Here is a 15,571-nt window from a genome sequence, read left to right as displayed (position 1 = left end):
ATGCATCTTCTGATTCTGCCAACACAGGCATTGGACATTTGGTCAATGCATAACTTATTTTCTAAATTTTAATGCTGAATGGTTTCTGTAAAGATCTGGATTTTTTTTTGGAGAAAAATAGCAGAACTGTACTTTTTAGGCTCTGGATTAATTATCAGAAAAAGCTGAAATTCCTTGGGTATCTTCCAGTTATTGAGGTTAGGTTGAACAGGAGGAAGATGGGCAAGTGATGACTCAAAGTGACAACAAAAAAATCCTCTTATTTTATTGTTTGTGCTGCTCAGAAATTCCTCTCTTGTGCTAGCCAAGTACTTGATATTTCAGCTATTAACACATCAGTGTTATGCCAAGAATAATATCTAGTTTGGTATAGAATGTTACAGCAGTGTTGCTCCGGGAAATACAAAGTACTCAAAGTGAGAAAGGTGATATTTTTTTATTGAACTAACATCTGGTGGTTAACTGTGCAATGCATGTCTTTTGAAGAGCCTGTCTTACTGAGTTCAGTGGGACGTATTCCAAGGTTAAGTGTTCATAGGATTGCGGCCTACAAGTTGGCTCTTTCATATTAAGCTTGTCACATCCACAATTTCCCGGGTCTGGGAAAGCTAGTTTTTCTGTGTCCTGTCCTGTTGACATTGTCCCATTTAAGGACATTGACAAACTAGAGTTTGTCTGCAAGAGGGGGATCTGGATTTTGCGGGACTGGAAACCTATGGGGATTAGTTGAAAGAGGTGAGAAAATTTAGCTTGGAGAAGTTACATTATATGGTAGATGGGCAAAGTGTGACTAAGGCTTTAAAAGTTCATTTTCCTTAAATTTAACATTTCCTCCTTCCAAGTTCAGCCTTTTTTATAGGTTCATGAGAAGCACAGGTAAATTGCCCCTTGAATAGCCTCAGCTCTCTTAATTGCTCCAGTGTCAGTTTCTGTTCCCAAAGGGGAGTGGAGAGGCTTTAATTGTTGGCATTTCCTCATTATTTTGTTTTTTTCATAGTTATTTGTAAGCATTCTCATAAGAAAAAATGAGAGGCAATCAGTAATTAAGGTTCTGCTTAATAGAGACAGAAAGGAAGACTTAATAGGCTATTGATCATTGATTTCCCACCTCTTCATGTCAGGAAGCAATAAAACTGGCTGACCTTATAAGGGAGAACATGTTAATGATTGTGGCTTATTTGTGAGGAAACATCTTAGGACAGTGGTTTCCAATTAGGGGTCCAGGGACTCCTGGGGGTCCACAGAACGCACCCAGGGGGTCTGCAGCCCAATCCTTTGCCTCCCCCCACCACTAATTTTTTGTCATTTTTTCATGGTAATACAGTGGTACCTCAGGTTAAGTACTTAATTCGTTCCGGAGGTCCATTCTTAACCTGAAACAGTTCTTAACCTGAAGCACCACTTTAGCTAATGGGGCCTCCCACTGCTGCTACGCCGCCGGAGCACGATTTCTGTTCTCATCCTGAAGCAAAGTTCTTAACCCGAGGTACTATTTCTGGGTTAGTGGAGTCTGTAACCTGAAGCGTATGTAACCCGAGGTACCACTGTATCACAAATTTTATGGCCTGTTTTAGCCCTGTGCAATTTTTCAATATATTGGCCAAAATTGGTTTTGAAATCGCACTACGATAACGATTTTGACCTGGCAATATGCAGCAATATATTGCCCCTCACGCAAATGAGAGCAGGGCAGCCAATTTCAAGGCACCACCGATATCTCACGATTATCTCAACCGATAACGCTGCTGATCTGAGCTCCCTTCTTCATGTAGAGGAAGACCAAGGCAGCCGATAACACTGCAGTCTTTCGTCATGCTGGCTGCCACCGCTGGCTGCCCCACTGATGGTGGCTTAATGTGCCCTCCCCATCCCCATCCCCTCCCACTCAAATCATGTGGTGGAGGTGACTCCGCTTCCTCTTCTTCCCCCACCCTCCCGATCTCAGCTTCTCCTTCCCTCATCCCCACACATGATCTCCAATTTCAGACATCATGATATATCGGAATATCGTAATGTTCAGCTGCTGATTTACCACAATGTTAAAAAACAGATATTGCTGAGCCCTAGTTTGTTTTTTAGTATACCTAAATTTCTTTCCTTACTAGGGGCTACCCCACATCTTGTTCAAAAAATTGCTTTGCGGAGGTAACTACCATAGAGTTATCAAAATTTTCAAAAGTAGGGGGTCTGTGGCTTGGCTTTTTAAAAAATAGGGGGTCCTCAGTCATTAGCTAATTGGGAACCACTGCCCTAGGAGGATCTTAGCCATGGGGAAAGGGCATTGCTTAATATTACTATGCTAGATTTTGCAGTTGCATGGAACTTCCATTTCTAATCCCAATCCCAGCTGTTTATGGTAAAGCAGTGTCTCAGCAGCAGCAAAGGGCTGTAGTGCAGAAGGAACAATTGCCTCATTTACAGTAGTTCAGTCTTGATGACATGAACCTTGCAGCATTGTTGGAATCAGGCTGGGCTTGGCAGGCTTTAATGCATGAAGGAGGAGGAAGAAACAAGAGGAGGGGGCTGGATGGTAGGAACCTGGGTTAGAGCAGGGAGGATTCTCCCCTTCCCCGCCCCCATCCCCCAACATCAGTCACTTTGGAAGGGGGAGCCGAGATGCCAACTCTCCCTTCTGATCTTCCTTCAGAGCAGAGAGCCTCAGTGCGTGTGTGGGGAAAGGCTTTGATCAGCTGTGGAGGAAGCCTGAACAGGATGTGGCAGTGGCTGAACGGGAGGGTGCAGCCTTATCACCTAGAACCAGGTGCTGCCTTTGCACATGGCAGCAGACCCACCTGCCCCCACAATCTTTGCATTCCTGTAAGGCGAGTGAGTGTGCCGCTGCCCGTCTTTAAATGCTTGGCAAGAAGAGCAGGAAAACTTGTTGGGATATTTTTGCTGCTTCTGTCTAGTTCTGAACTTCTTGTCCTGCTCTTGAACTCTGCAATTGTGACACTTGAGCACAGTGTATACTGCTGAGCCTGTCCTGTTACTTGCCTTCCTTATTTAAAGGTGAGAACCCCTGTCTGTGTGCGTTGGGCATATGTGTGCTAAGCTGCTGATCTTCAACCAGGGCCGGCCCACCCTGGTGAGGCAACAGCCTCAGGCAGCAGGATCCACAGGGGTAGCAGATCCAGCCTCCAAGCAATGCACTGCCCACTTCTCCTACTACTGCAGTGTCAGTGACAGTTGCAGCATGCTCCTTGGATGTTGGATCTGTCCCTCCTTAGCAGCCCCCCCCCTCAATGTTGCCTGTACAGGAGCCTCTTGGGGAATAGGAGGCACTGTCTCCTCCCAGCCCTGGGGAAGAAATGGCAGTGGCTGCCTTCTGGGGGCTGCTGGAGTCTGCACCCACCTGGTGTGATTCAGAGCAGTTTCACTTTCCCCTTCATTGATTTCCAATTCAGTTGTCAGGTAAGGTTGATTGGATTCCCCACTTTGTTCCCAGTGTAGATCTTTATTCCCAGGTAGTTCCTGGTGTAGATCTTCACTCACCCCTTCTTCCCTTAGGGAGGGGTGTGTGCCATTTTGTGGCTTGCCTCAGGTGTCAAAATGCCTTGGGACAGCCCTGTCTTCAACTAGCGGCTCAGAACTCACAACTGCAAAGTCACCCAAAGTGGATCGCAATAGCAGCACCACCATTACCATACAGCTATATGGTAAAATTTAAAAAAAATTAAAAAGTGAGTTTCCAAATGTATATATAGACTAAGCTCTTGGGTTTGAAAAGTTTGAAGACCGTCATGCCAAATTACAGCTGGTGGGCCCTGTGCACATAAGTTGCAATATTTGTAGAAGCCATTAATTCTAAAATGTAAACAGTTGGAATTAGTTGCTGGAGTTTTTGTTATGTATTTGAGGTTGGAAATCATTATATTAGAAACTTAATGAACTTCTTTTTACTGTGTATAAGCAGTATTACAAAAAAAATATAGCAAATAGAATAAGAATATTATGCCAATATACTGTGAACAGCAGTCACTGCAACAACATAGTTTAAAAATCTGAGATTCTTGAGAGTCTGACTAGAACCTGGAAGATGCTCAAGTGCCATTCTACATAACTCATTCTTGCCCCAGACTTCAAGGACTTCCTATATCTTACTTGTCATCTCTGTGGTTCAGATAAACCTCCCTGATTGGTTTAGGGTGAAGCAGTTCATCTTCTATTTTGATAAGACAATTGGCTCTTCCAGGAAAATGGCCCGAGCCATTACAGGTGGGAGCAATGTGTTGGTGTACCTGGGCAACTGTCTTCCCCCACTTGACAAAGATGCTGGGAGAACTGTGTGACAAAGATGCTGGGAGAACTGTGCATAGATCAACTCTGGCAGGTTGCTAGCTCAATAGGAAAGGGAAGTGGTGTTGGAGTTAGGGGTGTTTAAAGTTCTCCCCTCCCTAGATTTTCCTGATTTGAAATTGCCCTCCAGGATTTATTTGTCATGCAAGGGAAAATATAGAAACATTATCAAGATACCTGCATGCTTGCCCTCGTCGTAGTTTCAGGGGATCAATATATTGAGCAAACAGCATGGTGAAATGATTTAACAGTTCTGCATTCTAGCTGCTTTTCCAATCCAATTTGCAGGTGGGGATGCACATGACTGCTGGAACTTTTTTTTTTTTTTTAATGAAAAACCATGGGTGAGTTAATTGTATCTTTCTCAGCACCTTGCCTAGTGCAGCCCCATAGTGCTGAGAGTGTCTGTATATTCCTTTTGTTCAAGAGCCTAGTTACAGTGCACACAAATCTGCATATGCCAAAGTACACATTTACTCAAGAGATCAGGGGCCCGTTGTTGGGCAAATATCACAGGACTTTATAACCTCCCAATGGAGTTATTTTTAATTTAGGAAAATAAACGTACTTCCTGTTCAGAAATTAACTAGGAAAAATAAACCTGGCACTAATCCATAGGTGGCAATGATCCTCAGGCATATGGGGGGGGGGGTAAGCATTTTTCATGCCCTAGATCTCACCACATTAGTATAGAATCTGCTATCTATTGTGCTAAGGGATTTTTCACCCTATGTATTTGCAATGAAAGGAGGTAGTGGGTAGTGATAAAGGGTGATTTAAAGAAAACCACCCTAACATTTGATTTAGATTATGGATTGCTCCTGTGTGGCATCTTGAGCATTTTAGCATGTAGGCTAATGTAATGAAATGCTAACTATATGCCATTTCTTTTGAAAAGCCTTCATGATGGAGGAAAGCTTTGAAATGTATGCCTGATTGTCCCTTCTCTCCATTCCTAATTTATATGCCTTGCCTTGCTAAAACCTTGCTATAAAATTCCACCCCAGAGGAGCTGCCAGAGCCTCTTGTAGCAGAAATGGCCATTTGGTGCTTTCAAATTCCATGTTTTTTAACAGCCTGACTCATGAAAGCTGATAAAGTTATGTAGAACTAAGAAAATACATAGAAATATGCAGACTTCTATTTTCTGAAAACGAGTGACCCAGTTTTGGAGCAGAATCACCCTACGTCATTGCCCTAGGAGTGACTGTTTCTCATAGGCACATCTAGCCTGAAGGCCTGCTTTTATACCCTATCAGTATACTGTCTTAGGTGTTGTCAGCAGTCACCGTTTTCTCAATATGTGAGCAAACGTCTGCTCTGCCTTTGAAATTGTGCAAAGTCCACACAGGCACTGTGCACAGGAAAGAGGTGTGTTTGCTTTTGAATTACGGTTGATCCTTGAGGCATGCTTACACCCTGGGTAACGGATGCCATGTAGCTGAAGTGAGGTTTCTAATGGAAGCCATCATTGCCTGGCTGATGTTTGCAACCTGTCAGCCCTGGGATCTGACTGCTCCCAGCCCAGATACAATCCCTGGTTTTGGGTAGGATTCAGCCACATCCCGACAAATTGAGGATGCACGATTATTGTTGGCTGTGAAGTCTTGCACAGCAAACCCATTTCCCAAGGAGACTGGAGTTTTTGAGGGAAAGGAAGTGATGGAAAAATGCTTTGGAAAGTGTGCAAACAAATCAGAACGAATCTTAAATAAACAAGTCATCTGGAAGTGATCTCAGAGTAGTTTGTGCAGATTCATCCTGCTTTATTTAATATCAATATTCCCCATTGTGCGACACCTGGCTTTTGAGTGTATGTAAGAGGCAGGGAGAGGGAGCGAAATGGTGGAGACGGCTGCTGCATGACCTTCTTTCAGGGAATGCAAAACTGGCTGAAAATCCACAGGTGGGACAAGCAACAAGAACAACTGGAGACGAGCAAGGCAGTAACCTGGACACCTCTTAGATGGGGGGTGGAACAACACACCAGAGGCTGCAGTGATGCTTTTCCCTTTCCAAAGTTCAGGGGGGAGGGGATAAATCACTATGTGGGCTTTGAGAATTCTCCTCTGAAAATAGTCCTCCACAGATTTCTCTTCAAACACTATTTCCTTGTAGAAATGTTAGGGGAGAAGTGCAGTTTGCCCCTTGCTGTCCTCCTGCTCCCATGTAGCACTTGTTGTCCCTGATGAACAAGCCAGTGGCAAACATCACCACTTGGACCTTTCTTTCCTCCACCTGCCTATGGCAGCTGTGTTGTTCTAACTAAACAAATAGTGAACTTGGCCAGCTGAGTGCCTCTGGTTTGGAAGTGAAACAGGGCCACCCAAAATCAAAAGTACATAGATACACAGAAGGATGTAAATCTGTACAGGACTTGTGAGCTTCCAGGATATTTGGAATATTGAGGCAGAGTGGAGGTTGGGTGGAAGCAGTAAAATGGACTACTGGATGGGATCCAGGAGGATTTAAAAGCAACAACAGCAACCCTCCCCTCCTTGCACTATATTTGGATGAAAAGGAGGTGAGGGGAAAGGACATATTTTGCTATTCACACTCCTGAACCAACCACCAAAACTCATCGCCCATTCCATTCACCACAATGGGCACTTCCAGACTATTGCTATTTCTTGGTGGGATTCAGTCATAAACCAACATTCAGGTTGCACAACAGTCTCACTCCCCCCCCCCCCATCCGAAAACTGGACTTCTTGTGATAGGGAAAGGGACAGAGATCCCACTTGCTTCATGCAACATTGTCTAACCTCCCAGTAAACTAGTCAGAATGAATGCTCATTGAAGAGCCCATGTTGTCAAACTTCATGCAAACCAATAGGGATGAATGTTCTGTTAAGCAGGATATAGCCATGAAATGCTCAGATTTGAAGTTGGCAGCAGCCCTAAACCAGAATCCTCTCCTACTCCCTTTGCCCACCACCCCACCTCACCGAGGCCTGAACAGTGCTACTAGACTTCTCTTTCAGGCTGTCTCTTATGGGGGTGCATTGCGACATTTAGCTGTGTGTCCCATTTGTCTGTCTAGCCACACAGCCATATGCAGGCCTGTACAGGAAGGGGCACCTGGTGTTGTTTCCTTGTTTCAAATTGCAGCGGGGCTGCCCTGAGTGTGTGGTATGGTGAGGAAAGAGGCGCTGTGCTAGTAACAAACAGCTGTGGGAGAAGGAAAGGAGGTGGTTGAGCAGAAAAAGATGTGGGGTCAGTTTAGCACAGCCTCTGCAACATTAAGCTTGAGATTGATCTGTGTTTTCCCGAAAGGGGCTGCTGATAGTAGTGTATGCGCACATCCCGCTATTCACTGCTGCTGACAATAAGCAGGTTATCATACTGCTTTTTTTTAAAAAAAAATCTGTTTGCCCAGAGATGACAAAGGAGCAAGAGGAATGTGTGCATTCTTTGGGAAGCAGTGCCTCCCTTAGACCACTCACAAGTCTCTTTTAAAAAAATTGTCTGTCTCCAGGTTCTATTTATTTTATTGCAACTTCACTGGCAGTGCTAAGGCCGCAATGTGGGGGTTAGGCAAAAAAAGTGAACAACAGAACAGGCGATGAAGGGCTTCACAGATGCAAAATAGGTAAGCATCAATCTGATTTTAACCCACGTTTCTTGACCCGTTGGGGGAGTTTTCAAACTCAGAGGATTAGATAGCCATTTCAGGCGCATGTTGCTGCTCACAACACACCACCATACCCCTTTAAGGAATGGCTTGTGCTGCTAACTCAGGACTGAGCGGATGCTGGGTGGCAGCCTGACAAAGGGAAGGCAGTGAAAAGAGCTCCTTTTCTTCCTAAATTTTCTTCCTTTTCTACGTGCTTGGATTGCCAACCACAGGGCCTGTCATGTGTCTCTGTGAGAGTGAAGGCACACGAAAGGATCCCACTTGATTATAAACAGGTTTGGGAGGGAAAGTTTCTGGTCTGCAATGGTGAGGACAGTAACTGTGCTGCCTTGAAAGAGCTAGCAGGGAGCATGATTCAGTGGAAAACAAGGCAACGGTAATGGGAACAAATAATCCTACATTCATATTTCACCTTTCTTGCCACTTCAAAGCCAGAAGCAAAATCTAAGAGAGCCTTCCTTGTCTCTTTTCTTTACAGCAGGGGCAGGAAACCTCATACCTGCTACAGACCACACCCTCTCACAGGCCCTGCTACACGTCCCAAATATTGTTGTTTGCATGGAATGTGTCCTTGAATAATGCCCCCTGCTTGCCTAGAGCAGGGGTCAGCAAACTTTTTCAGCAGTGGGCCTTCAGACCTTGTGGGGGGGCTGAACTATATTGGGGGGGGGGAATGAATGAATTCCTATGCCCCACAAATAACTCAGAGATGCATTTTAAATAAAAGCACTCATTCTACTCATGTAAAAACACCAGGCAGGCCCCACAAATAAGGCCCCACAAATAACCCAGAGATGCATTTTAAATAAAAGCACACATTCTGCTCATGTAAAAACACCAGGCAGGCCCCACAAATAAGGCCCCACAAATAACCCAGAGATGCATTTTAAATAACATTCTACTCATGTAAAATCACCAGGCAGGCCCAACAAATAACCCAGAGATGCATTTAAAATAAAAGGACACATTCTACTCATGTAAAAATACACTGATTCCCGGACTGTGCACGGGCCAGATTTAGAAGGCGATTGGGCCAGATCCAGACGCCGGGCCTTAGTTTAACTACCTATGGCCTAGAGGGAGGATAGTGTCAGTGTAGAAACTAGCCTGCTGTACGATGATGAAATTGAGATTATTTGCTCCACCCACTTTAACCCACCCACATTTGTCTCTGGCCCTTTGCATCACTGGTATGTGGCCCTGTGAAAGTGGCCCCTGAACTGAAAAAGGTTATTTAACTCTGCTTTACAGATATCTCCTGTGCCCATTCCTTGCTTCTCACCTGCCTGTCATGATTGGACAGGAGAGGAGCGACTGTTATTAGGTCAGTCAGTTGTAAACACGCACACTTAACAATTTTGGTTCTACACATCAAATGTAGACCTAAGGCCCACAAATGATGTCATGCAAGATAATCCACAGTCACACTTATCTGTAATGTAAGCATTGCACATTATAGTTGAAATCAAGGGGGCTGGCTGAGCATCGATGCTCAAACTAACTGTGGAGTCACAAGCCAGTTATTTTACTCTAAGAACAAAGGAGATGAATGCTTAGCATTGCCCCTGCCATGCTAGTTGTTTTATTTGTTTCTTATCGCTTCTTAATGCACGTCTTCTCATATTCCCTGGAAGTAGGTACATGGTGGTGCCGTGTAACCATGCATCAAATTGTTTTGAAATGACACATGAGGGTGTTGTTAAAAATGTGCGTGGGCAGAAGTACTGCATATTGGATTTGGCACTATTATTTGGGAGCTGAGTGAATAATTTATTAAGTATATTCTTGCCCACCTTTCTCTTTTAAAGAAAGCCATAAATCCTTGAGTGGGGGGTCAAAACCAATTAACAAATTTCAATCACAAAAATGATCTCGAAATAAAATTAAGAGCAGTGCATTTAAAAGTACATTGCATCAGCATCCTAAGTGCCTTCTGAAAAAGAAAAGGCTTTTGCTGTTCTTTGGAAAGCAGTAAAAGATTTTGCTTCGCAGGCACCCTGAGGGACAGAGTTCTGCATTGTGACATCAACAGCAGGCAAAGTCCTGTTGGTTGGAACTGCCAGCCTAATCATCAACAGTGTTGGCACGCAGAGCTGGGCTTCCCTAGGTGATCTAAGTGCAGGGCTATTGTTGGCAGTCAGTATCTTTGGGCACTTGCCAAAGCCCACACCTTAGTAGGAGGCTTACTGCCAATTCCTAGAGCCTTGTGGGCCTCCACCTCCTCCCTTTCTGTGTTGCAGCCTCTTCACCTGCCCTCTCTAAGAAAGGAGAATGAACAGTAACCTGTATGGGCTTTGGTTTGGTTCTCCCTCTGGAAGGTGGCTTGGGCTGGGGCCAGAGAGAAAGGGAAGCAAATGGGCAGCAACAGTGGTGGAGGAGACATGATAGATACAATTGGGGAGGGAGCTGATTGAGAGCATCCTACACAAGTTCCCCTACCCACACTGGCGGAGGAAGGGGGATGCGGTGGGTGCGGCTTGCCCCGGGTGTCATTCCTGAGGGGGGGTAACATCGCCACGCTGACCCCTTGGGATGCTCGCTGTGAGTGGCGCCCTTCTAGAATGCTAGCCCCGCCCCCGCAGGCAGCTAGCCCCGCCCTCTGGGTGCCATAGCAGCTAGCTCCGCCTCTTCCTACCCACACACCTGGAACTGGCATTATCTAACAGTGTGAGGAGGTTTCTCTGCAAAGATGCACGACGGGAAAAAATTCACAGAACATTTAACGGAAAATTTGTCGGTGCTTTATTCACTTGTGGAAAATTCTCAGTTTCGTAAGTTCACTGTTACAGCAAAAGGATGCCAACGCAATTTTAGGCAAGCCTGGCAGTTTTCAAAGATTTCAGCTTTGTTTGTTGAATACTAATGAAAAGCACCCAGCTTTGATGGAATGTTCTAAGAAATGAACAAAAGAAAAATCAGCAGTCAAAATCAATGCAGTTTTGAAAGGATCAGTTTGCCATCTTGAGTAAAAATGGTGTTCAGTTGTATCCAAACATAGACAAAAAACCTGTTCGTTGATCTCAGGAACCATCATGCAAAATTTTGTTATGATATATCAAGTAGTGTTCAAATTAATAGAGAATGGACAAAGAGACAACTTTTCAAAAGATATAGCAGACAAGTAAAATGTCATGCTAAATAAGATAATTCTCTAGGGTATCAGAAAATTACTCTGTGCAAACTGAACATTTTCTAATCAAATTACAAATAGTGGTGTCTGTTTTCTGGGGGAGATAATCCAATTCAGAACTTTCCAGAAAACCCACATCGCTGTTTGTATGAGAGTAAACATGCTCCTGTAACTAGGCAGATCTGAAGTAATTTAGGGCTTTAAAGATCAGTACCAACACCTTGAAACACTCTGAAACAAACAGATCAGCCCAGTAGTGCAGTTAGGTAATTATTTGCTTTCTAAAATAGATTTTTTTCACTAGTTTTTATAGTAACATTAACAGTACAAAATACAGTAATACAACACAGCTCAGCCATACAATTCATATCGATATCAATTATATATATCATTAGTCCAATCATGTAGAACATGGGTAGGCAAACTAAGGCCCGGGGGCTGGATCTGTAACATAACAGCCTGTTTGGCTTTGCCACATTGCCACCACATCCTGCCCTCATAAACCCGTTTTTCTCAATAAGCTCCATCTTCCAGCCAGAAGGAGGAAAGAGATGGCGGATCCAAACCTAAACAGGCCCCTGGGGTACCTCAGAACTCTCCGTCCACTGTGAAACTCTGCACCATCTGCTTGAATGCTACATCCAACAAATTATCTAATGTTCATAAAGTTCCTTTTTTGTTATGGGTTTCAGAAATCATAAGCAGTGTTCCAAACTCCCATTGTTCTAGGTGCATTTTGCCACAGGGAATTTCATTTGTGTGAGCAGCTTCTGAGCTTGGTGTGCAGCACTGTGCCTAAGATTTCAGATTAATACTGCAGAGTGGAAGGAAAAGAGGACCTTTTTCTGCCTTCCCACTTCCAGCTACTCTCTGAAGACTGGAGAAGAGACCCTCTTAAGAATATTAGGGGGGTGGGCAGGGGAAGGATACTAGACCATGTGAAAAATGAACTTAAGATTTTAGCTGCAGTTTCAGCTTTCTAAATCCAGCCTGTGGACGGTCCAGGAATCAGCATGTTTTTACATGAGTAGAATGTGTCCTTTTATTTAAAATGCATCTCCGGGTTATTTGTAGGGGATAGGAATTCATTCATTCCTCCCCCCCACACACACAATATAGTCTGGCCCCCCCACAAGGTCTGAGGGACAGTCGACCGGCCGCCTGCTGAAAATGTTTGCTGACCGCTGATGTAGAAGAACAGAAATAAAGTGCTGATTGTGAAATAAACAAGTTACGCATAGGTTCATGCTATATTCGAAATTGTCAGTGCTATTTTCTGGGAGTACTCAGAAGTATGCAGTTCTGGCACCTCCCCTCTGAATGTTCAAAGTATGACATTTTCTGTAACAACTTTATTGTGAATACTGGCACCTTTTTTCCCCCCTACAAAAAAATAAAGCATTGGATATGGTATACAATTTACTGCAGGAAATTCCTCTATAATGTTCCGTGTGAAAGGCTGGACTGCAGTTAACATTCTCCCTGGTGGTATATATGAAATACAGCTAGACCAGCGTTCATGGAATAGCATTTTCATTTTTTCTACAGTTAGGTAATTCTAGACTTAATGGTCTTTTACACAGCCTTTTCAGAAGGTAGCGTTTATTACTTCACTTTCAAATGTGGTAAGCCAGCCTTCCTCATTTGTCCCCCCACATCCCCATTCTGCAGAGCAGGGACCTGGCAGGGACCTGCCAAGTACTTCCCTGTCAGCTCAGCACAGTGCTGGATTTATGTATAAGCTAAACAAGCTATAGCTTAGGGCCCCACTCTCTTGGGGGCCCCCAAAAAAATTAAAGGAAAAAAACCACTGGATGTACATTTCCAAAATATAAGATAAAAAACAAATAAAATAAAGCATGCAGCAACAGTGCCAAATGGCTTTAGATACCTATTAGGTCATGGGTAGGCAAACTAAGGCCCAGGGGCCAGATCCAGCCCAATCGCTTTCTAAATCTGGCCCGCGGACGGCCTGGGAATCAGCATTTTTTACATGAGTAGAACATGAGTAGAATGAGTAGAATGTGTGTTCTCGAAGCTACCTTGTTCCCCTACTCTACCCACATTTGGTTAACATTTGACAATTTAAGTATTGTTCAAATAAATGCAGTGGCTGCTTATGTGCTACCAAGCCGGGTTCAAGGTTCTTGAATGGATTTACAAAGATGGAGGGCACAAGGAGAAGGGGACGACAGAGGATGAGATGGTTGGACCATGTTCTCGAAGCTACCAGCATGAGTTTGACCAAACTGCGGGAGGCAGTGGAAGACAGGAGTGCCTGGCGTGCTCTGGTCCATGGGGTCACGAAGAGTAGGACACGACTAAATGACTAAACAACAACAGAATGTGTGCTTTTATTTAAAATGCATCTCTGGGTTATTTGTGGGGCATAGGAATTCGTTCATTCCCCCCCCCCCAAAAAAAAAAACAGTCCGGCCCGCACAAGGTCTGAGGGACAGTGAACTAGCCCCCTGCTGACAAAGTTTGCTGACCCCTGTATTAGATCCATAAATTACCATATAACATATATTCAACACAAAAAACAGCGACAATTTGTTGTTGACAAAGGACAGCTGGACATATAAAGGGCCCCATTACCTTCAGTAGCTTTGGGCCTCATCAAACCTAAATCTGACCCTGGCTCAGCAGCACCCCTGGATAAGCCAGGAAGGTCTTGTATTGGAATAATCATTTCACACACTTCTTTCCACTGCTATAGTTGCTCTCTTGATTCCTTCCCGCTCTCGCAGTTACGCTTTTCTAATAATGCTTGCAACGGTTTCCAATTACAAAAGTAAGTCTGAGCGTGGCAAACAAACACTAGCGATGCATCCTCAGGGGGCAGCCCACGTAATTCAACTTGCAGAAACACGGGGGTGGGGGGTGAGCAGCGTGCGATGAAAGGATCAAAGAAAAAGATGCAGTTGCAAGATAAATAAAGTGTGAGAGAGAGACTTGCTTCCGTTGACTGAACTGCAGGCAACTGGGTCTTACCCCGAACAGGTGGTTTATTGTACCTCCTGTCAGATGCAGCAGCTGCATAAGCCACAGATGGAAATATAACATCTTCAGAGTTATTAGGTGTGATTCTGGTTTAATCTAGGTTCATGGGATCCTTGAAGGCGGAAAAACATTGAAGTCCCCTTGAATCCGCAAAGTGGCAGATCGGTGCAAGCCCTAGGTGCTTGTTCTGCAAGAAATCTGGTTTCTAGGTGATGGAGAGGAAGGAGTGGGTGAAAGAACTCTTGCAAATGGTGCAAGCGGGGAGCAGGAACAGCCCCTCAGGCTGAGGATCCCGACATCTGAACACTAAATCGCACCTCTCACCAATGGAAGAGCACAGAGAGTTGCAACCTAATGTTTTCCGTTTGGGGGGCGTTGAAAGTAGACACAAAAGGAAAATCACACTAACTTACTATAGAACCAGCCTTCTCCAATATGGGGCCCTCCAGATGTGTTGGACTACAATTCTCATTGGCCCCAGGCAGCATGGCTGTACTGATGGTACCCCAAAACATGGCTGGTGAAGACTGAGCTTATGCTAGTGGCATAGTTTAGAGTTCAGTCTACTAAACTTCAGCATGTTTGTAAGAATTCAATAGGACTTCTGAGTAGACATGGCTAGGATTGTGCTTTTGATTACCTTCCTACCTCTCACTTTCACACCAACAGGTTGGACCCAGAAGGCTCACCTGCCTTTTTCCACGAGGAGCCACACCGAAAGATCCTAGGTGCCTGGGGATTCCATTTTTCAGAAGCAGGTTAGAAGGACTTTTTCTTCCCACTGTTAACTTGATTCACATGTAGTGTTAGAAACTCATATATATAAGCTAGGCGCCAGATGACTCCTTAAATCAAGGTTACAATCGCCAGAACGGAATGTCTAGCTGCCATTTTTGGGTAAGATGGCTTTAAAGTCTTTATTTTTCAAGTGTTGGGCTGACTGATTGATTCTCAGTTAAACACCTGGCTAGTTCAGATGACAACCTTGAGCTAGGTTAAGAACTTTAAGAACTTAAAAGAAGAAAAGTCACTTGATCCAGGGGCAGTCCACATATATATAGGCCTCTTCCGACCTCTTTTTCTTAATGGGGACTGCTCCTTCTCAGGCTGCACAAAAAAAACATTTTGGTTCCTGCAAATCCATTCCAATTGTGCAGATAAAATATAACCGGTAGAATTCTACAGCATGCAGTATTAGTGTGTGAAATTAGTCCAGATCCAATGATCCCCAGGCATGCACCTCCAGATGGTGGAGATGTCAGTCACTAGCCTAACACCCAGGCATCTTCACTTGGTCGCAAGTGGTTGATAGCCAGGTGCAAAATGTGCTTGGTGCCTGGCTAATATTGAACACTGTTCACATGTACAAGAGTTTTAACACTAATGGTATCATGAACATGAATGCATACCCATATGAGCAATGTTGAGGGAAGATGAAAGGAGCCCGAAAGGGCCAATTGACAGACATTGACAGGGAGCGAAGATTCCAGTGAGTCTATGTGGCG

The 15,571-nt window shown here is 44.3% G+C and overlaps 1 protein-coding gene across 5 annotated transcripts in view; it reads left to right on the top strand.

The window, feature by feature from the left end:
- The window catches only part of DGKA (diacylglycerol kinase alpha), a 75,957-nt gene that overhangs the window by 25,247 nt on the left and 35,139 nt on the right, over positions 1 to 15,571 (top strand). For 3 of the 5 annotated variants that reach the window (XM_083427452.1, XM_083427453.1, XM_083427455.1), the window contains one exon: positions 14,736 to 14,824. The exons of 1 other annotated variant lie outside the window; for it this stretch is intronic. In XM_083427452.1, coding sequence (XP_083283578.1) covers positions 14,736 to 14,824 — 89 coding nt within the window. Of the gene's footprint in view, positions 1 to 7,774; positions 7,889 to 14,735; positions 14,825 to 15,571 lie in introns of all 5 variants that reach the window. One more of the 5 variants, XM_083427454.1, reaches the window with a different exon arrangement.

This window comes from Podarcis tiliguerta (assembly GCF_965153285.1).
Source record: "Podarcis tiliguerta genome assembly, chromosome: 2".
NCBI classification, from domain to species: domain Eukaryota; kingdom Metazoa; phylum Chordata; class Lepidosauria; order Squamata; family Lacertidae; genus Podarcis; species Podarcis tiliguerta.
The sequence above is the reverse complement of the archived record's forward strand: the minus strand, read 5'-3'. Positions and strand labels throughout refer to the sequence as shown.